This window comes from Pholis gunnellus (assembly GCF_910591455.1).
Source record: "Pholis gunnellus genome assembly, chromosome: 3".
In the NCBI taxonomy this organism is placed as follows: Eukaryota; Metazoa; Chordata; class Actinopteri; order Perciformes; family Pholidae; genus Pholis; species Pholis gunnellus.
In genome coordinates this window covers 25071174-25097057 of record NC_136529.1, presented here as the reverse complement: position 1 = coordinate 25097057, position 25884 = coordinate 25071174, and the positions used below count along the sequence as shown (strand labels likewise).

The 25884-nt window shown below is 41.8% G+C and overlaps 3 protein-coding genes across 6 annotated transcripts; 1 reads left to right on the top strand and 2 right to left on the bottom strand.

The window, feature by feature from the left end:
• Positions 1 to 525: 525 nt before the first annotated feature.
• Positions 526 to 7031, bottom strand: hgh1 (HGH1 homolog). The gene is made up of 10 exons (XM_079156918.1): positions 6924 to 7031; positions 6192 to 6314; positions 5667 to 5805; positions 5319 to 5456; positions 5058 to 5209; positions 4453 to 4553; positions 4036 to 4134; positions 3461 to 3552; positions 3236 to 3358; positions 526 to 2324 (listed from the first exon to the last, which is right to left on the bottom strand). Exons 2-10 carry the CDS (start codon positions 6299 to 6301, stop codon positions 2094 to 2096), a joined length of 1185 nt encoding a protein of 394 aa, XP_079013044.1. The 5' UTR covers positions 6302 to 6314; positions 6924 to 7031; the 3' UTR covers positions 526 to 2093.
• A 1819-nt stretch (positions 7032 to 8850) lies between these two features.
• Positions 8851 to 13274, bottom strand: LOC306694299 (transmembrane protein 263). Its single transcript, XM_079157082.1, has 3 exons — positions 12948 to 13274; positions 11234 to 11321; positions 8851 to 10192 (listed from the first exon to the last, which is right to left on the bottom strand). The coding sequence occupies exons 1-3, from the start codon at positions 12954 to 12956 to the stop codon at positions 9906 to 9908; spliced, it is 384 nt and encodes a 127-aa protein (XP_079013208.1). The 5' UTR covers positions 12957 to 13274; the 3' UTR covers positions 8851 to 9905.
• A 2644-nt stretch (positions 13275 to 15918) lies between these two features.
• On the top strand, positions 15919 to 24950 carry rbbp5 (retinoblastoma binding protein 5). Of its 4 annotated transcripts, none has more exons than XM_079157062.1 (15): positions 15927 to 16046; positions 17154 to 17242; positions 17557 to 17582; positions 17674 to 17846; positions 17977 to 18117; positions 18279 to 18441; positions 18735 to 18844; positions 19246 to 19365; positions 20026 to 20179; positions 20328 to 20399; positions 20545 to 20662; positions 20972 to 21041; positions 21176 to 21411; positions 21799 to 21876; positions 24664 to 24950. In XM_079157062.1, exons 2-15 carry the CDS (start codon positions 17218 to 17220, stop codon positions 24714 to 24716), a joined length of 1539 nt encoding a protein of 512 aa, XP_079013188.1. In that variant the 5' UTR covers positions 15927 to 16046; positions 17154 to 17217; the 3' UTR covers positions 24717 to 24950. The 4 variants fall into 4 exon arrangements, with proteins under 4 accessions (XP_079013186.1, XP_079013188.1, XP_079013187.1 ...); XM_079157061.1 differs by having other exon boundaries at positions 21799 to 22059; XM_079157059.1 differs by lacking the exon at positions 24664 to 24950 and having other exon boundaries at positions 21799 to 24656.
• Positions 24951 to 25884: the final 934 nt, after the last annotated feature.

Genomic DNA, 25884 nt, shown 5'->3' with positions numbered 1-25884 from the left:
ACCAGCGTCACTCAACAACTGTCCTCTTTAGTGAACATCTGACCAGAAGTCAGTGAAAAGGCTTTCAGTGTCAGAAGACACAAAGTATTTTATATTGAAGGCTTGAAGCTTCACTTTAAAGACAACGAACAAAACAGAAGAACAACATGTCAGTTTGAATGACAAAAAAAGACGACTTCAACATAAATCACACGTCGATAACTTCAGAGAACTCAAATATCTTCAGGTGACAATAAAAGCTGTACGCTTTAAGGATTCTTATTGAATGGGTTTACCAAAGATTATGGGTAAATTAATGGATTTGTGATACATCAAAGGGTCAAAATTAGTTGAAATTAGTAAAACCTGGTTTTAAAAAAGGTAGAAAGTCCTTAAAATCAACAGAATGACTGGCTAAACCTTACATTTTTACATTAAAAAAGGATCTTCAGGTGCAAATTCATCCAACATTTAATAGTAATGTTAACAGATTATAATAAAATACGAGGTTTTTACTGGATAGTCTGAGAAGTGTAGGTGGTTTTTAATGTGACAGGCCGACACATCTGTAAACAGAACGAGAAGTGAAAAGCAAACTGCAGATGTTCAAGTGGGAAACAACAGTAATCTGATTTAATGGAACACCAGAGAAAAATGTACAAACCTTTTTTAATGTATTTAACATTTTTTTTTAATCCACTTTGTAAATGATTTACTTATCAAACAACCACAGAACGGCTGCATTTTTAATTAGCAAATTCAAATCGGGTTAACGTCACGTTTATTTGAGAAGAAATGCAATTAAACAATTTACAATTACTGCTTTAAATCGATTGTGTGTAAACTGATCGGTTTACTGATCAGTTTACTGGTTAGTTTTATTCAGCCTGTAAAAACTGTTGTTTCGTATCGTCTGTCTTTAGAGGAACTTTGTCACTTCTGAGAAAATTAAAAATCAGAATTACTGCAGAGCTACACTACAGACTCCATGCATACAACATAATAATAATAATAACAGAACTGTTCAGACTCTTGGAGCTCATTTAACAGCACTGAGGATCATCTCCTCAATAAATGAACAGCTGTAATACTCTGATTATATTTGGTAAGGGATAATATTCTCTTAATTGTCCTTATGACACCAGAATGAATCGAGACATTATCAACACGATGTAATGGACATCAGCAGCTGTTTTATAACAACACGCACGTGTTTTAAGGTCAATCTTTACTTTAAATCCTAAAAAAGGTCACAGAACCGTCATTACAATCTCACTGCGCAGCCAAATAAACTCACAGAACTTTATTTCAAATTCTAGAGGAGATCTCAAAGTTGAAAATGATGCAGCAGACGTTTAGAATATTTCTCTTTGAGTGTTAACGTCACATAGTTTCAATGAAGCGCTGGAACGACGTGATACACTAAATACACAGTATTGTGATTCTGTCAGACAAGAATCGGACCTTCAAACCCACTGAGAGTGAATCCAGAGTGACGAGGAGCGAACAACAACGCTCCTCATACGTAGTCACGGACATTTTACATCGTCTCATATCTGAATACCTCACTTTTACGTTAAAATCACGTCGTCATTCGTTTTTGTAACACTTGTTCAGTCTTTTCAGATCCACTGTAATAACTTTGTCATTCATCACTTTTAATTAAAATCATAATAAAATCAGGAAACATGAAACGCTGTGAATGAGTCAGTTTGAAGTTGTTGAAATGTATCTCTACGTTTTCTCACCTCGTGGCGTTGGACGCAGGAGGAAGACAACAACAACAACAACAACAACAACAACAACAACAACAACAACAACCGTGAACAGGAGTTAACGTCAGAAGATGAAGATGATGAAACTGATGATGAAGCACAGAGATTCAGGCTTCAACAGTGAGACATGCAGCCTGTGAGAGACAGAAAACTCTTCTTTTCAGTTCATTACTTACTTTTACTTTTAAACCTCAGCAGTGATGTCACTTCCTGTGTGGACCAGCTGACAAACGCCACAGAGCCTCGCGGCTCTTTCTGAAAACGTCCCCGTCGTGTCTGAACAATGAACATTTAACCGTCTGAATGACAAAAAGCCATCACTTTAACAGAAGCAGGACTTTACCGTATCAGTCCACTCTCCTGTCCTTTGTCTGTCCCCTCTTCACCACTCTTCTTCCTCCTCCTCCTCCTCTCCTCCTCTTCCTCCTCCTGTCTCATCTGCTCCTGCTCTTTCTCCAGCTCCACCTGTTCTTTGGCGTCAGCCTCCTTCAGTTTCACCTCCACGTCCTCAGGAATGTCCACATCCATCAGGTTCTCCATCCCCTGCTCCGGCTCGTCTCCTATCAGCACCTGGGGAGGAGACGGAGGACGGACATGTGCCAGTTTATTAGGTACACCTAGTTAAAGCTACTCTGAGGCACTTTCATTTACGGTTGATTGTGGCGGTTCCTGTGGACTGAAGTGTTTGTGAGCACCAGAATATGGTTCAGCAAGACGACCTGGGTGTCCAACGCACATTGTGCAATGCTTTCTTTTTAAAAGACACACACCTGTGATGTTCCTATCAAAGCGTCGGCCATGAAGAAGGTCTATTGTTCTGCTTTTTGTTCCTGATTCAGGAAGTTATCAGACTGAAAAGTCAAATGATCTGTTCTGTCTGATTTAAGGTTAAAGCTGGTCATGGGAGGTCTTCATTCATTCATTCATTACTCACAAAACAGATCATGGTTCAGTTCTTCTGTTGATTGTGTGTGTATACAAATAAAAATAAACTAGAATTAACCTTAATCAATTTGTCCAAAATGTCTTGTTAGACATTTGTGTGAAATTGTCATAATGAGCATATTAATTCTTTAGTTATGGCCAAAGACGTTTTGTTTTAGTGTGAGGTCACAGTGATCTTTCATCACCACATTCTAGTCAGTTCATCTTTGAGTCCAGGTGGACGTTTGTGCCAAATTTGCAGAAATTCCCTCCAGACGTTCCTGAGATTTAATGTTCACAAGAATGAGAAGGACGGACATCTTAAATAAAACATAATAAAACATGAAGACATGAAGACAAGGCTGTGATTGTGTTCTCAGTTTGGAGTCAAAAAACGAGCCCCACAAATAATTCCTATAATCCCGTTAACCATTGTTTGTGCTCAGCTATCACAACAAAAGCACACAGAGTAACAAGAGGTTTCTCATTATTTGGCGTTTAGTGTTACTAGTTGATGTATTTGACAGTAATAATTAAGATGAGTTAGATCTTCTTACCTGGACCAGTTTCTCACAGGCTGCCGTGACGTGGACGTCCTTCTCCCAGCGGTGGAACTCTCTCATGATCGGATAAACACTCTTGTCTTTCAACGTGTCCCGGCAGGCTCTGGTCGCTGTCAGCTGCAAAAGAGAGGAAAAGAGCAAAGTGTTCATTATGAAAACAACATGAGTCTAAACGTATGTCTGTGTTTGTGTGTTGCATCTGTTTTTGTTGCGTCGTACCAGTAAAAGTGTTTCCAGCAGCATCTTTCTGATGTCGGGGTCGTCTTCTCTCTTCTTGTCCTCGGGGAGGTACTGCAAGTCCACCGGTAGACCTGAACACCACATCAACCTGTTAAGACTCACAGCCAGCGCGTCCCAATATCACCCTCCCCTGCACACTCAGCCCCAAGCCCATTGGTTCCTACTCAACACATACATCGTTCAAATATATATTCATACAGCTGCTCACTGAGGTTTATCAAACGTTACTTTCAAAAGGAAGAAGTGGTGCATTTATTGGGGAATATTTTCAGTGGCGGATTAATCCAGCAGGACGGTGTGTGTGTGTGTGATTGAGACAAAAATAAACCAGTGTGTGTGTTCATGGTGATGAATGAACATGTCAGCCGGTGCAACAGTGAGACTCATTGAAGTGTTTTTAATAGTTTCTCCACAACAACGGAGCTCTATGACGCAGAGGAAGAAGATTTATCAGGGTTTCATACAAAAAAAACACTTTTTAGAAGATGATTTTCCTCTCTGAGTCTCTCTCTAAAATATGACAGACTCAGGAGGGTTGACTACTAAAAACACACCTTCGTTCTCTTCCTCCGTCAGCTCCTCCGGACCGGCCAGCGGCAGCAGCAGGAAGGGCAGGATGTCCACGGCGTCGCTGAGCAACCACACATGATGGGCTGCACAGACGGAGGAGGAGTTTGGGATCAGATGACAGGAGGTAACGTTGGACTACAGTTCAGTCACATGGTTTATTCCTTTGGTCTAACTAATTCAGTAAAAGGCTTTAAAGGCTGTAACATTAAATTAAATCAAAGTTGGACAAATGTAGAGGCAACTTCCCCAGATTCTGACGTAGATCACATCTCAAAGAGACACGTCACACTTTATCAACATGCATCGTATTTTAAATGCTTCTTGGATGCATTTACGATGTTTTCGTATCACACAGCTGTCCGATACACGTGTTGTGTCAATGAGGTCTCTGTGCGTCTCACCGTGGTCAAAGCAACAGTTGCGCAGCGTCCCTATGACTCCGCCTCTCCTCGCCACCGACGCCCGGTACTGAGTGAAGGGAAACAACCTCTGGATTACACACCTGCAACACACACACACACACAGATAGTTACAACATGCTGCCGCAGCTGCACCCAGATGATGTCGAGATTTCTACTGACTCAACTGTGAATATTTGGGTTGTAGTTACGAATACACTCTGACTAAAGCAGCAGCTTCTGTCCTCCAGTCTGTGTCCACACATGACGCGTTCAGGCTCATTATTTAGTGTGGGTCAACAAATCATCACTGCAGTTACCAACGTACAAATGTGAAGAGGAAGAATAACAGACTTGAAGCAGAAAATCTGCTTTGGTTATCTTTGGTAGTTGTTGATGTATCGTTCACACAGCGAGGGTCGTTGTTGTGTTTAAAACTTTAATCAATCTCCTCTTTCTTAAATTCTGACTGGCTCTGTATTGAGAATGAAATGCCCACTTTTTACACATCTGGCAAAAATATCCGTTTTAAAAAAGTCCCATACTGTGCGACGTAGATCTCCCCTCTGTCTAAACATCAGTTTGTGTCCCGCAGTGTTTTCAGTCACCTGTCCTTGTCCATCAGGTAGTTTCTGGCCTCGGGCAGCTGCGTCAGGTTGGACAGCAGCGGACCCAGATAGTGGAGCTTTGCCTTCTTGTTGTAGTCTTCGGTGCAGAAGATGTCCACCAGCTGAGCCAGACCCACGTCCTCCTGGAGGACCTGAAACAAAGAGGAAACACATCTTGTTCTGATGACCTGAGAGGCTTCGTGGACCCGTGGGGCATCAGCAGCTCACTGAAATATGGTGGAGTCGAGCCCGGGAACCCACCTTGAACACGGTCTTGCAGGTCTTGGTATGGCGGGTCAGGTTGGACAGGATGGTGCAGATCTGATCAGATAACAGGTACTCCGGATCCAGAAGCTTCTTCAACAACACTGGAAGAACTTTGACATCCGTCACCAAAACCTGGACGAGGAACAACCAAGAACAGCTGTTTGTCTTCAACGAGGCTGTAAACACTGAATCCACAACATCTCTGAGGGACGGACAGCTTTGTTTTGTTTAGTTTATCAAATGTCCGTCATCACAACAGCCTCTCTGGGGACAGTTGAGGTAATAATTCATCATTAGCTGTAAATTAAGACGTGATTCTCCGGATCAATCGGGACTGGTCACCTGGTGCAGAGTCTCGTCAGCTGACAGGTTGATGAGGATGTAGTAACAGTCCTTCGCGATAGCAATAGAGGGGTCAGACGTCAGGGCAAACACAGCAACCAGTAGGTCAGGTTTAGAGCGGAGGAAGCGGCAGCCGTCCCTGAAAACAAACACACACACACACACACAAGAAAGAGACGGAGTTACATGAAATAGTTGCAATATTTTATATCGTCAGGGTATTCATGCTTTAATTGATATGCATGTGTTAGAATGCTGCACATTATGACCGTAAGATATGATAATAATGTCTGTATGTATGTATGTATCTATCTGTCTATCTATCCGTCCATCCATCCATCCATCCATCTATCTAGCCTCAGGGGGCCGAGCAGAAACAAGAGTGATGGGTAGGGCTGGGCGATATGGAGAAAATCAAATATCATGATATTTTTTACTAAATACCTCAATATTGAGGATTTGTAAGTAAGTAATAAGTAATAAATAATGATCAGTAATGTGGATATGATGACATCGTCGTCGTACCTGTGTCCTGACAGTCCCAGGATGTAGCCTGTGGTGTGACCTTTGACATCAGGCCGTGTGTCGGGGCTCAGGAAGGAGAGCAGCTCTGCAGCCTCAGATTCACTCAGCATCTTCTAACACAGTCTGATAAACACAAGCACCCTTCAGCTGGGACAACAGAACAGTAAACTACTGATGTACACATATAATATATATGTGTATATATGTATATATATACATGTACTACAAGCCTCGCTGACTGATCTGAAATCAGTAAAACAAAACTCCACATGTATTTTTTACTAACATACATTTTTTTCCATTATTGTTGCTGACTTTATAAAATAGCTTTATTTGATTTTTTTGTCATCATAATAATGCCTGAAAAACAACGTTAATAAAAAAAGAAGACATTGTAAATCATGCAGTTGGTGGATGGGTTTGTTTGTTGTATTTTATACTGTTGACACTGTGATATTAACGACCAACGTCCCACTGGGACAATAAAGTATCTTGCCTGTCTTAAATAATAATGAATGATTATTAAACCTAACGTTACGTCCAGCCTGTTGTTTACTTTACTCAGTACGTTTGTTGCCATGTTGGATACATCATTTAATTACGACGAGAATTAGTCAAAGTTTCCACGAAATGAACATTTGACAAGAGTCCTGTGCTGAACTCTTGGACGCTGAATGACATTTAAGTGTCTGTTTTTAAAATAAATACCCACTTGTTATAAAACTATCTTACCTTTAACGAGCTATAAGACTTATCCACTTTTTATTTCACTGTTTCACCTTTTTTATACTTCTCTCCTGACATTAAACAACACGCGTACAGGATACATGTGGAGCCCACAGAAAAAATACCGCCTACTTCCGGGTTGTCTTCTTCGTTGTCTCGTTTTCCGGCAGGTTGAACAGTGCTGAGTGGACGCTACTGCCCTCTAGTGGCCCGCCCCATGTGGAGGCCTCCGGGTTGACATGCACAGCTGGATCTCCTTAAAGCTGGATAACTTCCCAAAACTGACTTAAGGACACTTTGTACCATCTTACTGAGACAAAACCAAACACAAAGAAACTTCATTAATTTTATTTTTAAAGTGAGGAAACCTTACATTGTTTACTTTTATACACCTTTATATATTTTATACTACCAGTTTACATCTCTTTGAATTATCTCTCTCTTAGTTTATTAATTTTATTATTACTGTACACCTGGTTACCACAAATATATATTATTTTATTTCATATTGTATATACTTATACTTTATCTTTGTTATATTTCTGTACTATTTTAAGTCTAAAATACTATTTTTTAGATGTGTGATTTTATTTGTATACATATTTGTTAGAGCACCACTGAATGAGTCTGAGCTCTCTCCCTTGCTACAAAATATTAATATATTTACAGTTTAAAATACCTTTTGTGCTTAACACTTGTTTTCACCTTGTATGTAGATACTATTTCTATGTTGTTTACCTTTCTTTGTCCTTGTTTTTAGCTGTATGTATATTTATATCTTGCTGTTCTGTGAGTAACAGTGAGAGGTCTTTGTGCACAAATTAATGTTAAACTATTCACAAACGTTTATTTGATATTTAAGACACATTTTTAAAGGTTTGCCGATCACTCTTACCTCCCTGTGTGTGTGTTTTTAGTATATTGCTTGAAAGTATTTATATTGGTACATGTATCTATTATGCAGCCTCAGTATTTTATAATTGTGAGCTGCTCAGTTGCTCAATAAAACTGACCTTCAGTTGACCGGAGAATTGCTGCAACCAGCAATCACCACATGGCATTTCTCTCACATTCTTTAAAAGACAGAATCACACCAAAAATAATCTATCAGGCGTCAAAAGAGGCTCAGCAGAATGAAACATACCTGGAAGATGAACACAAATATGTAGCGGCTAAATATCTAAATATCATTTGGTACTCGGCTTTTCTTTCACTCGTCATTAAAATACTGAAATAACGTTAATAGTGTCAATCAAAGTAACATTCATGAACCAGCGCTCCCTTCATGTTGGTCACTGAATACGGTGAAACACCGGTAACCGGCTGCAGCTTCATCTTCATCGTAGAGACCTGAGAGAGAAATTAATCTCATCTGAGCACAACGTAAAAATAAGAGGACTGTGCCTCTTATTTTTGAGTAAAAAGGAAAAACAATTATTGCATAATTAATTATTACAGGCACCCGGAGGTATTTCTTCTTTTGGTTTTGCCAGTAGTAGTACACCATGGAGCAATATCTTTACAAGTTATGTTTCATTCTTGCCGCCATTTGTACTCTTCTTCTTCTTCTGATCGACAGTTGGTGACAGTAACTTACAAAGCACAGAAATCTCAAAAGCAGTGAAGAAGACGACGAGAAGCCGGGAAACAGATGTAAACACTGCTGAATTTAACTCAACATGATAATAAAATGTATTTTAGACTTTAAGGATGCCCATTTACACATTCAGAGAGCACCGATAACTTACAACAGTTACACAACGACACAAAGACAAACTGTCAACATATGATGCAAAGAAGCTTGTAAACAATGTTTGATTTAAAATAAGACACTAAAATCATATTTGCAATTGTTTTAAGATAAACTCGCGTTTGTTCGACTTCACATAACTTTTGTTTGATTACCAGAAAACTTCACACGGACGTCTTTAAACTTCAAAACTACTTTATTGATATATTGGGGGAAACAAAAAACACAAAACAAGACAATTCACATAGTTTAGTCCCACCAGCAACAGCTCCCATTCAGTCCAAAGGTTGCATTGAAATGCTGATATTGCATATACACGTTGACGAGTGTTGCCTGCGCCGCAGCACAGTGTTCATCGTCACCGAGCAGTTCAGACAACATCGGGAACTTTTCCTCTGAAAACAACCGTCAATGAATCAAATGCTGCTCAATGTTTCTTTAAATCTTTAGAAAACAAAAAGAAAACATTCTTTAAAAAAGGTCCAGCACGGCATTTTGACGTTTCACACATACCGAAAACAAAACACTTTAACAATAATAATAATAATAATAATATAATAGCTGTGGAGAAAGAGCTGAGCCCAGTATTTGTGATTGTGTCTCCAGACATCTCAGAGAAGTGTTCCGACACACAGATCCGAGGCTGCTGGGTGAAGGAAACGCCCCGAGGCTCATCCACAGGTCTAAAGTAGGTCAGTAGACTGAACAATGTTGCTGATCCCGCCGCTCAAAAACGCTGAAACATTTGCATTTTATTCTCAACACACATGTCAATAGCACTTCGATACCTTGAAGTTAAAACAGCACGTTTAATTCGGAAACATGTCACTTAATGTGTGAAGGTTTGGAAAAGACTGAAGAGGAGAAAAAGAGGAGAGCCTCAGTCTGGATTGTAAACAGATAGAAATATTTATCCCGGTTCATGTGACCCTGCCTGATCACTTCCAGACGCACAAATCCTCCCCAAGTCAGATGACGAAGAAGCGTTTCAGTGACTCAGCATTCTGGAGATTCTTCGTTGCCATGATGTCGTAGTATTACTGAATCTTCCGGCGGCTGAGCGTAGTGTGTTTGCATTAAAAGTCTGGATCTCTGAACGGTGACGAGACCGGGAATAAGCATCAGAAGGCACTGTGGAGTTTGATTGGCAGACAGAGATCAGCTGGCAGCCTCTCCTTGTTGGTCCATCATCATCATCATCATCATCATCATCATCATCATCATCTTCTTCTTCTTCTTCACTCGGCCTTGTCTTTCCTCTTGGAGGTGAACGAGACTTTGCTGGCGACCGTCGAGCCCACCGAGGAGACGCCGCCGGCCACGGCCGCCACCCCGCCCTTCACCAGCCCCACCCCCATGGAGGGCACCGTGGTCACGGCCGACTTGGTGATCTCCAGGCCCTTGCCGCCCACCCAGGCCACCCCGCCCACCGCGGCGCCCACGACCCCCTTGGTGACGTTGAAGAGGCCGCCGCCCACGCGCCACATAATGCCGGGAGCAGGCACCACGTGGTCCTTACCGGGATCTGTGAACGAAAAATCAAACATACGCGAAGCATCAACATCCAGTTTTCTACAATTCACCTACAAATAAACCTATGCTGTTTAGTTCCTGGACAGTCCTGCTTAAAGTTACTACAAGGATCCTTTCATATGGTGCCGTTTTGTTGGTCCCTGCGGACAAAAGCGGTAGTGTTTCCAAGCACCAGACTCCCTGAAGTAAACCTCTCATTTTACAGCAGCAGAGGTCTGACAGGGAGCCCCTCTCAGTCCTGGTTCTGGTTCTCCCGTTGCCTCCCTTCCCTCCAGCAGCGTGGTGATGGCGTCGGCTCCCAGAGAGAAGCAGCTCTGCGCCTGACCCAGAAGGAGACACTGCTGTCTCGCATCTGGTGTAAACTCCGGATTAAGACCGACCCACTGAACCCACACGTTGAGTTTAACAAGACTCTTGCAAGAACTGAGGCACAGCGTTTCCTTGTGCCAACATGCTAACATGCTAATGTTTAGCCGGTATAATGTTCTGTTTCCCCTGCTCACCGTCCTAGTTTAGCGCGTTAACATTTGCAAATGAATTAGCACCAAAACCACAAAGTACAGCAGAGGCTGATGGGAAATGTCTGTAGTTCTGCAGCTATTTGGACATAAACAAAAGTAATTGACATGAAATACTTGTGCTTTTAGGATTCATCCTCTGGGAACCATGAATGTATCATATTTCATAACAATCCATGTAATACTTCAGTCTGGACCAGTTTATTTATATATTTTGGAGTGTTATTGGCACTTTAACATCTCTTTCTTAACAACCTCTCTATTAATTAGTCATCAGAAGACACCGACAACAGAACAACGCTAACGACAGTGATGTTTACCGAGAGCAGCTGGAGACTAAACTGGTGCAAAGTGTCTCGGCGACACAAATAGCAGCTGTTACACAAACAGACTAACTCCCCTGGCAAAACCAACACTTTCTGAAATAGCAGCAGCAACGTGTGAGCACGGATTGCACCATATTCCCCGCTGGTGTTCCAGCGTTTAGCCACACCCTTTGGGAGCTCGCTGCTTACCCTCTGTGGGCTCGCTGTCGACGGGTTCAGCTTCGTCCGGGGCCATGCTGGTCCCAGGCTGAGGTTCCACGATAACGCTGTTCACATTCTGCAAAACAGAAAAAACACAAACTCTCTTTACTCCGAATATATGACAACTTTCACACCATTTCTCTACTTTTAATACATTCAGTACATGCCGGTGTATCAAACCGTAACACTTAGATATGTGACAGACGTACAGCATCTTCATAATCTTGTTGACCTCTTCTTTGATCAGATATTTCAATCACAACTGTGTAAATTTAAGCCTGTATTGCATATATTTAACATCATTTAAAAGGGAGTGATGGAACCTGATGATGTCAGAGTGATGTCATCAGGTTAGTCTCATCTTTAAACTCACGAAAGTTTAATTTCTAATAAAGCCCGTCTCATAAACTGGGAGGTGTGGAGTTTGGAAGACGTTGGGTGTTTATTGGCATTAAGGGTCTAGTGAAAGATGTTGTCCAGCTGCATTGTGGGAAATGTAGGATCCAGCGTTTTTGTAGCTTGACTCATACTAGCATCACTCTGACAATCTGTAGGAGGGACGTCACAAGAAAATCAAAACAAAAAAAATCTTTATTGAAATCATCATGAGAGCTAGTTAATGTTAGCGGTTAGCTGAGCAGTAAAGTCCTGATGACTTATTGGAGGCCACTTTAGTAAATGTATGTACAGTCTGAATACAAACATTTTAATCCAGTCCTAAACATGAACTACAGACTGTAAACCTGCTCACAGGAATCCATTGACTCTGAATTGAAGTCGTATATTCATATTATATGAAAGAGAAAACTATGTCAAACCCAGTCATTCAGTGCGAGACAATCTATTTCAACTGCATGACTGATAAAACAAACCTGTCTAACCGGCTGGAGTCATATTTAAATATCTGACATACTTAACACATATGAATACAATGTTTAATGTGACTCAGTTTACACATCTGTGTTCATAAGCCACTGAAGGTGGAATCACGACACAATTTGGCCTTTTTGCTCATGTTTTATGTTTCGGTTGATAGAATATAAATAGATAAAGTATAATAAATAGTTTTACAGACAGCATCAGACCCCAGTGGTCTTAACCCTTTATGAGCTGTGACCCTTCATATGAGGCCTCCTTCTGATTACAGGAGAGGAGCTGCAGCTGAACTGTGACGCTTCGATTATGAAACGACACGTAGAGGCTTCAAATCAATGTACATGTCACATGTACATGTACATGTTTCCTTTAATATAAACCACCACCCCACCCCCATGTTTGTTCTTCTTGTGACCCACAGAAAGAGGCCTATAGATCCAGCTCTCATAAAAACTTATGTCAGAAAATGTGTGCGTGTGTGTGTTTTAGTTTAATTAAATGAGGATTTGCTGCATGAGAGTTTGAGCAACATTCACAGGAAGCTGTGACGCCTCATTTAAAAGCTGCTGCACAGATACTGTTCTCAGAGAGGAAGAGGCCACGTTTCACTGAAGAGGATCCACCTCATAACATGTATAAAACCATATTCAAAACTCCACATCATCACTCGAGCAGCCTGCAGCTGAAGAACTGGTCACACAGCCATGCTGTTAAAACAAAACCCCACCACACACACACACTCACACTCACACTCACACTCACTCACAGTCTATGAAGCACATTTCTACTTATTCTAACATTAATAAGGATGCTGGTTGGTTCTTACCTTCACCATTGTTCACAGTGCTTCTGCCTCAAACACACCTGGCAGAGAAACTTGAGACAGCTTCTGTTTCAGCTTCCTAAACCTGAACTCTGCCTTGAAACACTGTTTTCTCTCTGTGAGTGGAAACCTGCTGCTCTGACTGTTAATGCCGTCTTCTTCTTCTTCGTTGGTTTTTCGCGGTGTTATCGCGTTAAAAACTGAATTAAAGTCAAAATGAACGCGCTGCTTTTCTAACTTCTCCTCTCTCACACACACCCGGAGCTACGCAGCTCTTTTTTCAGCTCTCTTTGCTGGTTCTGCCGACGTGGCGCCTTCAATAGACACACACATATATACACACACACGCACACACACTGTCAAAGTACACACACAACAACGCACGGGACTTCCGTTCGGCCCCTTCAAATTAAAGCTCTTCTCAGTGATGAGGTGGACTACTTCAAGGTGATAGAGTGAGTGTTAGAGGTGGAAGAAGTATTCAGGTAAAAGTAATAATTCAACACTGTAAAGTTATATTTAAAATGCAATTTAAAGGGACAGTTCACCCTTTAAATTAAAATGTATATTTTCCCCTCTTCCCGTCAGTGCTATTTATGGTGTTTTGTTTTGGTGAGGGTTGCCTAGTTTTGGAGACATATAAATACACGTTGAACAAATCTTCTTAAAAATGAAAACTGACACATCTTGAGACTACAAGACTCTTCTGCCAATAAAGTGGAAGTTTTCAATCAATGGCTGCTGTTTGATTCCACAGTAAAGGATGCCACTCTGGCTGTTTTCATAACCCAGGGGTGGCCAACCCGCGGCTCGCGAGCCGCATGCGGCTCTTTGCCCGGTTTCATGCGGCTCTTACGTTCATATCGAAGTTTGTATTTGTGTTTTTTTAATGTTCGTGTTCGCTTCGCTTGAGTTAAATACGGTATTTTCGTCAAACGCGCATGTGCGGCCACAGATTACGTTCCTCGTCGACCCATTTAACGCCGAGACGGACTGTTTGAAAGCCCCGCTAGTCACAGATGAGGATGCGGCTGAGTTGGAGATGATCGATCTTTGTGAGGAGGACCAACTCAAACCTGCTTTAAGGGAAGGGACCATTGAGTTCTGGAAAAGTGTGCCAATGAAAAAATACCCCAATGTCAAACGGGCTGCACTTAAGATACTGTCAATGTTTGGGTCAACATACGTCTGCGAGTCTGTGTTTTCTACCCTGAAACACGTGAAATCAAAGCATCGATCTGTTCTGACTGACACCCATGTGAAAGAATTGCTTCGAGTGGCAACAACGGAATACAAGCCAGATTTGAAGAGGATTGTTCAAGGCAAGGAATGCCAGAAGTCCCACTAAGTAACATGCATAGTAAAAGAAAAACACTATTGTAAATTATTATATTTTTGTTTGTGGACTTAGTTGAACTGAGAGTTTGTCTGTGTGAGACAGTGTACACAATGTTCATTGTTGAAAATGACTGGCCTGTGGTCTTAGGAGTCAATTTCTGTCATTATCATATTGGTGTGTGACATTTACAATAAATCTGGCTGAGCAAAGGTATGTGTGTGTGTGAGGAAGGGATAGGGTGATGTTCATGTGTGCCCATGTGTATGATGTGGCTCTTTGCGGTAACACAGTAAAAAATGTGGCTCTTGGTCTCTGACTGGTTGGCCACCCCTGTCATAACCTCAAGCTAATTTGTTTTGGGCCGTTATTGTGAAAACCGGAAGTTGCGTGAGGGCGGTTGATGCAGCTTCAGCTCCGGTTCCAGCTCCGGACCCAGCTCCGGATTTAGCTCCGGATCCAGGTCCGGATCCAGCTCCGGATCCAGCTCCGGACACTGCATCACCAGCACACACTGTACTATGTGACATTAATGTTTCTGACGTACGATGGAGATGGCAAGGGGGACTCACGTGTAAAGTGGCATGTGCTGCACACACACACACACACACACACACACACACACACACACACACACACACACACACACACACACACACACACACACACACACACACACACACACTCACACACACACACCACACAGGCCTGTATTGAGTCACATATAGACCGGACCATAAAGTTAAAGATAATAGAAATAGTCAAGGGTCAAGTGCTGCAGTGATGTTGGCAGTAACACACATTCACTATAGAATAGAATAAAATAGAGTAAAATACAATAGAAGAGAATACAATAGAATACAATAGAATAAAATACAATACAATACAATAAAATAGAACGAATAAAATAAAATTCAATAAAATTCAATACAATTCAATGAATAGAATAAAATTCAATAAAATACAATGAATCAAATAGAATCAAATAGAAAAAAATAGAAAGAAATAATAAAATAGACTGTAGAATTCAGTCTTAAAGAAATGGAGTTATAGGAGTTTAGTAGTTTACTTGAGAGAAACTGTATTTATACATTATTTAGGTTTTGTAAAGGTATAACACACTATTCACACCAGTGGAGGAAGACGTTTTCAAATGTTTTACTTTAGTACAAGTAGCAAACCACAGTGTAAAAATACTCTCCTGCATCATAATTTCTATAAAATACTCAAAGTAAAAGTACGTAGGAAATGGCTAATTTCAGAAAATGTAATATTGGATTAAAATTATTGATGCATTAATGTGGTTAATAATAATAGTATAAATAAATTATTAAATTAAAATGGACAAAGATAAAAGCAATGTGGATATACTAAATTACAGCGACATAAAATAAATTTAAATCTAGAGGGAACATAATGAGCATTTCTAAGAACGTTGATTCCTACCTTTATCACACCTAATATATTTGTTAATTTATATTTTAAACTAGCATGAAATCGAAATAATCAAATAAACTACAAGTACCTAAAAACTGTAAAAAGTACAATACTTAGGAAAATGTACTTTGTATTATTATATCATAACGTCGTTTTTATTTTTGTTCAGGCATATTGTAGGACGCCTTGTTTGGGGTCCTCACTGGAGGCTCGGCGCCAGTCTGCCCGGTACATGAAGCAGAAGTAAATACGAGTGAAAACTACTGAGAAATCTGCGAAATCAAGTCGTTGAGTCGCCAGTCGTCCAACAATGAATCTAGAGCTGCTCGGTAATTATAATTAATTTGTCTTTGTTCTCAACGAACCTGACTTTTCTCACATAGAACATGCTAACATGCTAACACTGTGTACTTGTTGTGGTTAGCATTGTACGTTAGCCTAGCATGCTACCATCAACCGAAACAAGGAGTTAAATAAAATAAATAAAAATACATTTATTAGTAGATCCACACTGCTAAATTCCGTTAGATTTGTTTCTAACGTATCTGTCTGAGTGTGTATGTAACTTTTAAACTTATGTTAAAATAATAATAATAGCAGACTTAGCTGTTCGGCTAACGTTAGCTTCATACATTGTCTCTCATTGCAGCGTTAATTGAATTAAATGTGAACTCACGAGGAACTACAGACCGTTACTTCACGTCGTGTTATTATTTTCATCATATTTATTACACCGAGGCTACGAAGCTCGTGCCGTTATTTTAGGTTGATGTGGTGATAAAATCAACACACAGCTGGTCGACATGACAGCGAGTAACTGTTTATATTCAGGAACATGATGATGGAAAGAAAGTAACGATGCAAAATGGATTAAAGAAAAACATGGAAATGGAAAGTTTCCATAAAAATAATGAAGTCTTAAATAAATCTCACGCCTAATAATTGTTTAACTAATAATAACTTGTATGCTAATGTAGTCCAGGTTTGACGTGTCTAAAATGTTTTTGTTTTTATCTACAGCTGGTTTGTTATGATCTGGATGGAGGAAAAGCAGTGAGATCAATCTGATTTCTGAGTCAGAAACAGAATAATACTTTTTAAACTAGTCTAGTTTTGACAAGTCCAAGTAGTTACTTAGTTACACATGTGAGGATTGATTTCATACCGAAATAAGACTGTTAGTACGATGTCTAGTACCGGTCTCTCATCTGTAAACATGGAAAGAAAAGGGAATCAACAGAGAAATACTATGTTTAATTTCTCTAAGTGTTGAAAAAACCTGAATTTATAGGTAATTAAAGTTTGTTGGAGAACAAATATCAGAATATCTGAAGGACACGATATCTTGTAAATTTGCTGCTTCAGCCTATTTGTTGGGGAATTCTTTCATGTAAAAATAAGTAAATGTTTTCTTTTCCTTGTAAATGTCCACACAGTTCTTTCTTATGAATTACTGGCTCAGACTTTGGATTAAACGTCAGGATTTCTCTCACTTTACTCATGGATAATTTCCTGCTTCTTTCTGGTGAATATTCTACTCAATTGTTTAAAGTTTATAGTTGAAGTGTTGAACGTACTCGATCTTATTTCCTGATGTGTTTGAAATGAATATTTGACTTTAATCTCAGATTAGAAATGAATAAATCCTTGACTCTACTGCTATTCCATGCACTCTGCCGCACCACACAGAATATCAGTACCATGTTAGAGGATTGAACTAGTGGGAGGTTGTGTTTCTGAGTCGACTGGCCCTTAAGTCCACCCTGTACATCCTGTATGAATGTTACTTTGTCGCGTTGAATGTTGCTCATCACTGCATCTTTGATATTTCTCTCATAGAGTCATTCGGGCAGAACTATCCAGAGGTAAGCCACCAGCTCTTCATCAAGTTATACAATCATATGTGAAGCTCCCGGGCTGATGCAAACTCTCTGGCTGTTGTGTGTGTGTTTTTAGGAGGCAGATGGCACTCTGGACTGTATCAGTATGGCCCTCACCTGCACCTTCAACCGCTGGGGCACCCTGCTGGCCGTGGGCTGCAACGACGGACGCATCGTCATCTGGGACTTCCTCACGCGGGGCATCGCCAAAATCATCAGCGCACACATCCACCCGGTCTGCTCTTTATGGTGAGACACACAGATACACTCAGACACATCCACCTTTCTCCTGCTTCATCCTAAACTACATGCACACGTCATGTCCAATAACATTTTAAGGACGAATGGTGTATTTATATATATTTGTGTGTGTGTGCAGCTGGAGTCGTGACGGTCACAAGCTGGTGAGTGCCTCCACAGACAACATTGTCTCTCAGTGGGACGTCCTGACGGGAGACTGTGACCAGAGGTTCCGCTTCCCGTCACCGATCCTGAAGCTGCAGTGCCACCCCAGAGACATGTGAGTGACCCGAGAGCGCCGGCCTGTCCGTTACATCATCTGATGAGTTCGACATCACGTGATTTGGACAGTTTAATTTACCTTTTTTAATCAGTTGTCGGTTAAGTTACTATACACACTTAGCTATTTTGTACTTACAAGAAATGATGTTTGTGATTCAGGGACAAGGTGCTGGTGTGTCCCATGAAGTCGGCCCCGGTGCTGCTCACTCTGTCAGACTCCAAACACGTCGTCCTGCCCGTTGACGACGACTCGGACCTGAATGTGGTGGCGGCCTTTGACAGGCGGGGGGAGTACATCTACACTGGCAACGCCAAAGGAAAGGTGAGACAATACTTCATTCACAGCGAACCTTTCAGTCACATGACTGTATTTCTAGACAGGAAAAGGTAAATATGAATTTTATAGAAGGGAAAAAGCCAAGCGCTTTAAGTTGTAGATCTAAAATTAGAAAATGTCCAGAGACAGAATATAAACAGATAACAGACTGCATCTACTTTCACCTGCATTATTATCAGATGAAATGAAGGTTAAATGAATACCAAAACGTGTGAATATCTCTCCACTTCACTCACACATGTCTCCCTCTCTCTCTCTCTCTCTCTTTTGTTTTGCAGATTCTGGTGTTGAACACAAACACTCAGGAGCTGGTGGCTTCCTTCAGAGTGACAACTGGCACCAGCAACACCACTGCCATCAAATCAATTGAATTTGCACGCAAGGGCAGGTGAGCGGCAACAGGAAGTCTTACGGTATCGAGACCCTTTATGGATGAAAATGTTGTGACCTGTTCACATTCAAAATGTACCGTCTGTAAGCGGTGCAGATGGTTTGAGGTAGTGTCCCTTGTGATCCAGCAGAGGACGCTCTGAGCATTCACTATATGCTTGATCGCTTGATCAAGATAAAGCGACACCCGTAGGCTCTAGTCCAGTCTTCTCGCTCTGTGACACAATCTAACTGATTCCGTGTTGATTGAAGCACAGATCCATATTACAGTATGTACACATGATCCACAGAAGACAGCACTCACGTTTAAAGCCCCAGCTGTGACAGCAAAGCTCTTCCTGTGCTTTCTTTCCCCCTCCCCTCACTCTTTTTTTGGTTCACCTGTCCTGTTTTCTGCAGTTGCTTCCTCATAAACACAGCAGACCGGATCATCAGGGTGTACGATGGCCGGGAGATACTGACCTGTGGCCGAGACGGTGAGCCTGAGCCCATGCAGAAACTACAGGACCTGGTAAACAGGTATGTTGACTTATGTGAGGAAACTGCAGCGGTAGAGTTGCAGAGCTTTCTTTCAGTCTGACCGTAGACTGTATGTAAGAAGTGGACGTAGTCATCATGACGTCACACGTTGGTTTGTGGACTGATGTTTTGAAGCCTTGAGTTCGGCGATTTCGTCATTGCGATCTTGGATTCTGGCCATCATCATGTTGCAACCAATGAACAGAAGTGACCATATTTGGAACGCCGTACACGGCTCTGGTAGCAGCAGCGCCCGCCCTAAAGCGTACCCTGCTTTATGGTCTATTTGACACTAAATGGATCATAATTTACTAAATGAACATCATGCTGTATTGAAGAAGACTTGAAACTAGAGATTGAGACCATAAACTCATGTTTACAATGTTTACTGAGGTAATAAATCAAGAGAGAAGTAGAGTCATTTTCTCATAGACTTCTATACAACCAGAGGAGTCGCCCCCTGGTGGACATTAGAGAGAATGCAGCTTAAAGACACTTCCGCATCGGCTTCACTCGGCAGAAGCGGAGGTTGTCAGCTGTTTGTGTGAAAAATGGTCCGAGAAAAAGATGTCGTGCTGTTGTGTTACATTCCGTAGCGTTGTGTCTTTTCCTCTGATCTCCTTTCGTTCATGTCCTCTTTCCCGTGTTTTCTGTGTTCAGGACTCCGTGGAAGCGCTGCTGTTTCTCTGGCGACGGCGAGTACATCGTGGCCGGTTCAGCCAGGCAGCACGCCCTCTACATCTGGGAAAAGAGCATCGGCAACCTGGTGAAGATCCTCCACGGAACCAGAGGAGAGCTGCTGCTGGATGTGGCTGTAAGGATGTAACATATGTAGAATAAACTGCGTAGAGATTTAAACAATGACGCATCACTTCACAACTTTGTATTTTCAGTTATATTGAGACGCTGTGTTGTTTACAATCGGATTGTTTACCCAAATCTCACCTTTGACCTCCTTCCAGTGGCATCCTGTCCGTCCGATTATCGCCTCCATCTCCAGCGGAGTGGTGTCCATCTGGGCTCAGAACCAAGTGGTGTGTAGACAATAAAGGCTGGATGTACATGAATGAACTTTGTCACAGACGGATTATACTCTGCTGTCTCTGACCCTCAGAATATAAGATGTAAAAACTGTGTGACGGTGTGATCGACGTGCGACTGATTTGGTTTTGTCTGCAGGAAAACTGGAGCGCCTTCGCTCCGGACTTCAAAGAGCTGGACGAGAACGTGGAGTATGAGGAGCGAGAGTCCGAGTTCGACATCGAGGACGAAGACAAGAGTGAACCCGAGCAGACAGGTAGAGAACACACGCGGGGTTTTATTCTGTCCCACAATGCAATGCACAGAGGAATTTGAAGAGTTACTCACAGCGTCAAACATTAAATAAACCCGTGGATGGGGGTGAAACATCTCTGCAAAACTAATACAAATAAAATCTTTGGGAAAACATTTGGCTTTCACCTGGTTAGGGTTAAGATACATTTAGTTGTAGCCACACTTTCCTGTTAAACCTAAAACATCTGCATTTACCCCATGAGAATGTGACATCACTGGTTTCATGTCAGACGTACTGGTCTCACTGGTTTAACTGGTTCTCGTGTTACAGGTGCCGACGCTGCAGAGGATGAGGAGGTGGACGTCTGCACCGTTGACCCCATAGTTGCTTTTTGCAGCAGGTGAGAAACGATCCAGATTACTGCACCACGTCACCCTGATCTAAACCCTGCGTCATCAAAACCTCTTCGTCTCAAGTGTGATAACTGAAACCTGGTGCTGATTGTGTTCTTGTCTGTGTTCTTGTGTCGTGCAGCGATGAGGAGCTGGAGGACTACAAGGCGCTGCTGTACCTGCCCATCGCCCCCGAGGTGGAGGATCCAGAGGAAAACCCCTTCGGCCCCCCGCCGGACTCCTCGGTCCAGACCGCTGCCCCAGAGGATGCGTTGACCGGTGGCGACAAGAAGCAGCGGCAGCCTTCGTCTGAAGGAGGCCCGGCCAAGAAGAAGGCTCGCACCACCACCATCGAGCTGCAGGGGGTGCCCAGTGACGGTGAGAGAGCAACGCAACAACTAATACACACAGGAGATGCAATAAAGTGCTGCAGACGTGGTGTACTGAAGTTAGCATCACACTGGTTCCCTTGACAAATAGCCAATGTTTTTCTTTTTGATTATTGCAGAAAATAAGCTTCTTACACATATTCTCTATATTCAACCGTAAACCTTCAGGTTTCTCTCTTTCACCAAACTACCACCGTAGTTTGTTCTTCCACCAACATGCCGTCTCTTCACACAGTTTTCTGTATAAAAAATAAAATGAGAACGTTCTCCCCCAAAGATACAAAACAAACAGCGATGTGTTGCCAATATTACTGTACAGAATTCATCCAACATCCAGAAACAAATCCTAATCAGATTGTTTGTTCCCTCCCCTCAGAGGTGCACCCTCTACTGGGAGTGAAGGGGGACGGCAAGTCCAAGAAGAAGACAGCCGGCCGGCCCAAAGGCTCCAAAGGTAAAGACAAAGACTTCGCCTTCAGGCCCAAGCCCTACAGGGGCGAACGGCCCTCCTTCCCCACGGAGGCCCTGGGCAGCTCTGGCCCAGGAGGAGGAGGAGGAGGAGGAGGAGGAGGAGGAGGAGGAGGAGGAGGAGGAGGAGGAGGGATGAAGGGCAGGGCAGAGGGGGGCCTGGCCTCAGGTAAGAATGCCACCGGCCACGCTGCTGCTGCTGCTGCTGCTGCTGCTGCTGCTCGGTCTGTGAGCTCTGCTCCGTCTGACTGACACCTCACCAGCCTGTCTCCCTGTACTGCTTCCACCCAACACCAACCCCCCCACCACCCCCCCACCCCCAACCAACCACAGCTCACTGATGCAGACCTGCATGACGTAAAGCCACAGTCTGGAGGCCAGAACACACAATCGGCACCGAGTATCAGACCCGTGTTTCATTAACCGGCATCCAGTCCTGTTATTAGTCCGGAGCTCATTCTTCAGAAACACAACGATGAACATCTTTGACTGTTTTGTTTCACGAGAGGACAGTTCCTGTGTTGTGTAACGAGGAAACGATGAGCTACACGATGTGGTGACAGGGATCGGTGGTATGGAGCTACAATATTATATTCTCATAGTTTAGATTGTTTTTTATTATTAAATACTGGTTTTGATTTCCTCGTCATGTTGAAGAGAAAGTAACGATGAATACATTTGTTCTCTATCGTACGATCTACAAGATAAATGTTATGTTTTCCACTATTTCGTTTTATTTCTTCTTTTTCCCTGGAAGCAGACGCCCTGCAGTCGCTGAGACGATTTGATTTATTTAGTAATACTTTGAATTCTCCCTGAAATCGACCTTGTGTGAACCCTTTACTTTGTCCAGTGTGTTTGTGTGCTGAAGGCTACTGTGTGTGTACTCAAACAAAGACACCAGCTCAGATACAGCGATAGAGAAGACGCCCGCACGGCCGGAGATACATTCCATCCTGGGAAGTTACTTAATTACAGTGATAGAAACCGGGCAGATGTTTCTTCTAGTTCCTTTGTCATGCTCAAATTATAGCTTACAGTTCAGCTTTTGGGCTCAAAGAGTGAGACTGAAACTCTGCAGGCGGCTTTACAAAATGTCTTCGTCAGACGTGCAGGACGTGTCTCCTCAAATATCAAACGAGACAAATACAATCAGAACACTAGAAACATCGTCTTCTGACTGTGATGAGGATCCTCAGACTGTGGCTTTATGACCTCTGCTGACCTCAGCCTCGCTCTGACTCACTCCTCATCGTTTTTAAAACTTTGGTGAAGTTGGACTGTAGTTGGCAGACGGGTGTTGACGTGGTGAAGCTTGTTTCCCACCGCGGGCTAGCTGGCTAGTCTACATCCACTTCCTGCTTGGCCTTTGACCCTCCTGCTCCCACTCCCACCTCGCTCCCTGGGCTTGTCGTGTGTGTGTGTGTGTGTGTGTGTACTCATCCTATGTGCAGTATATATATGTGCAGCATATAGTCAAGTATAGAAGATGAATAGGTTTTTATGAACAGGACTACATTATTAATATTAAGATCAACACTGGTCTGTCTCAGCTTCAAATGAACAAATACACGTTAATCAACTGTAATCGTATCAGATTCGATGTTTAGTTACGGCGTTACGTTTTACATTCACAACATTATTATATCAGTGAAGCCACTTGAAGACAGCAACACAAACATGTAATGTAAATTATTCTTAAAGGAATAGTTCCACATTTTTTGAAAATCCTCTTCTTTGCTTTCTTTCTGAAAGTGAGACAAGAAGATCGATATGAATCCGTTACACAGAATGAAGAGTTTGAGGTTCTGTTGGAGTCGTGCTGAAGGTCTCGACTCTGCTTTTGTGCAGTGTAAAAAAAAGGGATTTTTCTTTTGGGTTTTAGTTCAAAATGAGCTCATTTACACGTTTTGTTAATCTTCACAAATGAACACCACTTTCATGTATTTTTTAAGGGTCAATGCAATCGGCAGAAGTAAAACAATACGGTCACGTGACAGGACTGGTGTTCTTCACTTCTATAAGACACTTCAAAGCTTCAGGATCCATTAGTGGGGTATTTACTTCAGTATTTTACGTTGTAGGACAAAACAAGACGAGGGAACCGGAAGTGCAAAAAACTCATTTCTGGCTTTTAGGACTCATTCCTGCTGCACGTTATAGCGCAGGTTGCCAGATACAAGCCAGTCTCTGCACGATGGTACCAAACCTGGCAACGTCACTTAGACGACAAGACTTCAGGAAGCTGTTGTTTGTCATTTATGCTAAGCTAGGCTAACCGTGTCCTGACTCCACCTCCCTGCTGTAACACACAGACATGATTGATATCCATCTGAACATCTCAGAAAAGAGAAAAAGTCTAGTTCCCAAAATGTTGAACTATTCCTTTAATCCTTTAATCTATTCCTATAATCTCGTTCTGTCAATGAAACCAACACTTCCTGCACAGATCTTTCACATTAAAAGCAGGAAGTGTTGAGTTTTATGAACAGTATCTTAACAGTAGAAATGATTAGAATGAATTAATGAATGAAACGTTAAAAAGAGAAAGTGTTTAAAGCGGAGTGGTGAGTAAGACGTTCATACATTTGACTGACTTTATCTTGAGACATAAGAGTACACGTGAGTCCACCTTCTTCCAACGCTTGTCACTTGTCTTTAATTAGCTACTGCTATCTGGCTGTTATTTGAGATTTAACCATTATTCATATTGAGGATTCACAGTTAATCTTTAGGAGAATATTGTGTAAATAGTGTCTGTGTTCCTCTGCAGGGAGTCTGGTCTCTCAGTCGTACAAACAACATGACGTCGGGGGTTTGGACTGATCGCTGCTGTTTGTGAAGCTCAAACAAAGAGACACAGAGGCTGACGTCACAAGAACAGACTGTTTGATGTGCAGCCTGTTTCCTCAGAGCACAGCGTCACGGGGAGACTCCTCAGCCCGGATCACTTCACTGGAGCCGACGAGAAGAGAGCGCGAGGCGTTCAAAGTCGCCACGGTAGAAATCACACGTCCTCTTTTTTGCTGTAGGATCCATCATGTATAGTGTGTGTGTGTGTGTGTCGTCTTTCTTGTTGTTTTTCTACGTATTAAAACATTTTGATTTATAAATAACTGTGTGGTTTCTGAGGCAGGAAAAAGATTCACGAAGCATCTCGAGGTTTAAAGGTTTGTCCTAACAGAGTTTTTAAAAGCTAAAAGTCGCTCATGAAGTTGAGAGAAGTTAGAGGTGAGACCTCTAAAAATACAACGATGAGAACTTTTAAAAACACGTTTAGATGTTAAAACAGTCTCATGACTCAAGTCTGTGACTCGAAGCTTCTGTTCATCAACACAAAAATAAGATCTTGAAGTTAAGATCCCGGTTTGTTCAACAGTTCATTAAATGTTTTTAAGTAATAACCAACTGCAGTTATAATAAATATTATTGATTCGTTACCAGGTAAGACTGGCGAGGTATGTAGAATGACTGCGTTGGACAACTGAATAAATAAAATCACACTATTAACAGTCAGATTGTGTTTGATGTCAAAATCACTTTTTTTTTTTATAATTCATCTCACAATCTGTGAGACGAATTATAAAAAATATATATTTGTAAATTAAATGAATCGATCACTCAGTGAAGTGAGATGTTAATATTTCAGACTTATGTACTTTAACAACGTGGAGTAAATTAAGAGTTTGCTTTCTGTTGTTTTGACTAAATCATATTTTAAGTCAAAATCTTGACAGAAGACAAACACCCATAAATCTTGAGTTTCACGAGTATTTCATTTCATGCTACTTTATACTTCTACTCGACTACATTACAGAGTAATACTGCACTTTTTACTGCTCTTTAATAAATTTACTTTACTTTTCAAATTAAGATTTTACACAAAACATGATCAGTATAAAATATGGTCCATTTTTACAGATTAAACTTCAAAAAGTACATGAAGTACTTACAAATAGCTCCACCTTGACCAACGACAACAGCTTACATCATA

Excerpts from the sequence above, each read along its gene's own strand:
- LOC306694299 (XM_079157082.1), bottom strand. Across the intron at positions 10,193-11,233 it reads CGACAGCGAGCCCACAGAGG|ATCCCGGTAAGGACCACGTG; the intron begins GTAAGCAGCGAG and ends TTTCGTTCACAG.
- rbbp5 (XM_079157059.1), top strand. The coding sequence starts at position 17,218 with ATGGATAATTTCCTGCTTCTTTCTG. Across the intron at positions 17,583-17,673 it reads TCGGGCAGAACTATCCAGAG|GAGGCAGATGGCACTCTGGA; the intron begins GTAAGCCACCAG and ends GTGTGTTTTTAG. Across the intron at positions 20,180-20,327 it reads AGCTGCTGCTGGATGTGGCT|TGGCATCCTGTCCGTCCGAT; the intron begins GTAAGGATGTAA and ends ACCTCCTTCCAG.
- hgh1 (XM_079156918.1), bottom strand. The coding sequence starts at position 6,301 with ATGCTGAGTGAATCTGAGGCTGCAGAGCTGCTCTCCTTCCTGAGCCCC. Across the intron at positions 4,135-4,452 it reads CAACTGTTGCTTTGACCACG|CCCATCATGTGTGGTTGCTC; the intron begins GTGAGACGCACA and ends CCGTCTGTGCAG. Across the intron at positions 3,553-4,035 it reads GACGGAGGAAGAGAACGAAG|GTCTACCGGTGGACTTGCAG; the intron begins GTGTGTTTTTAG and ends TGTGGTGTTCAG.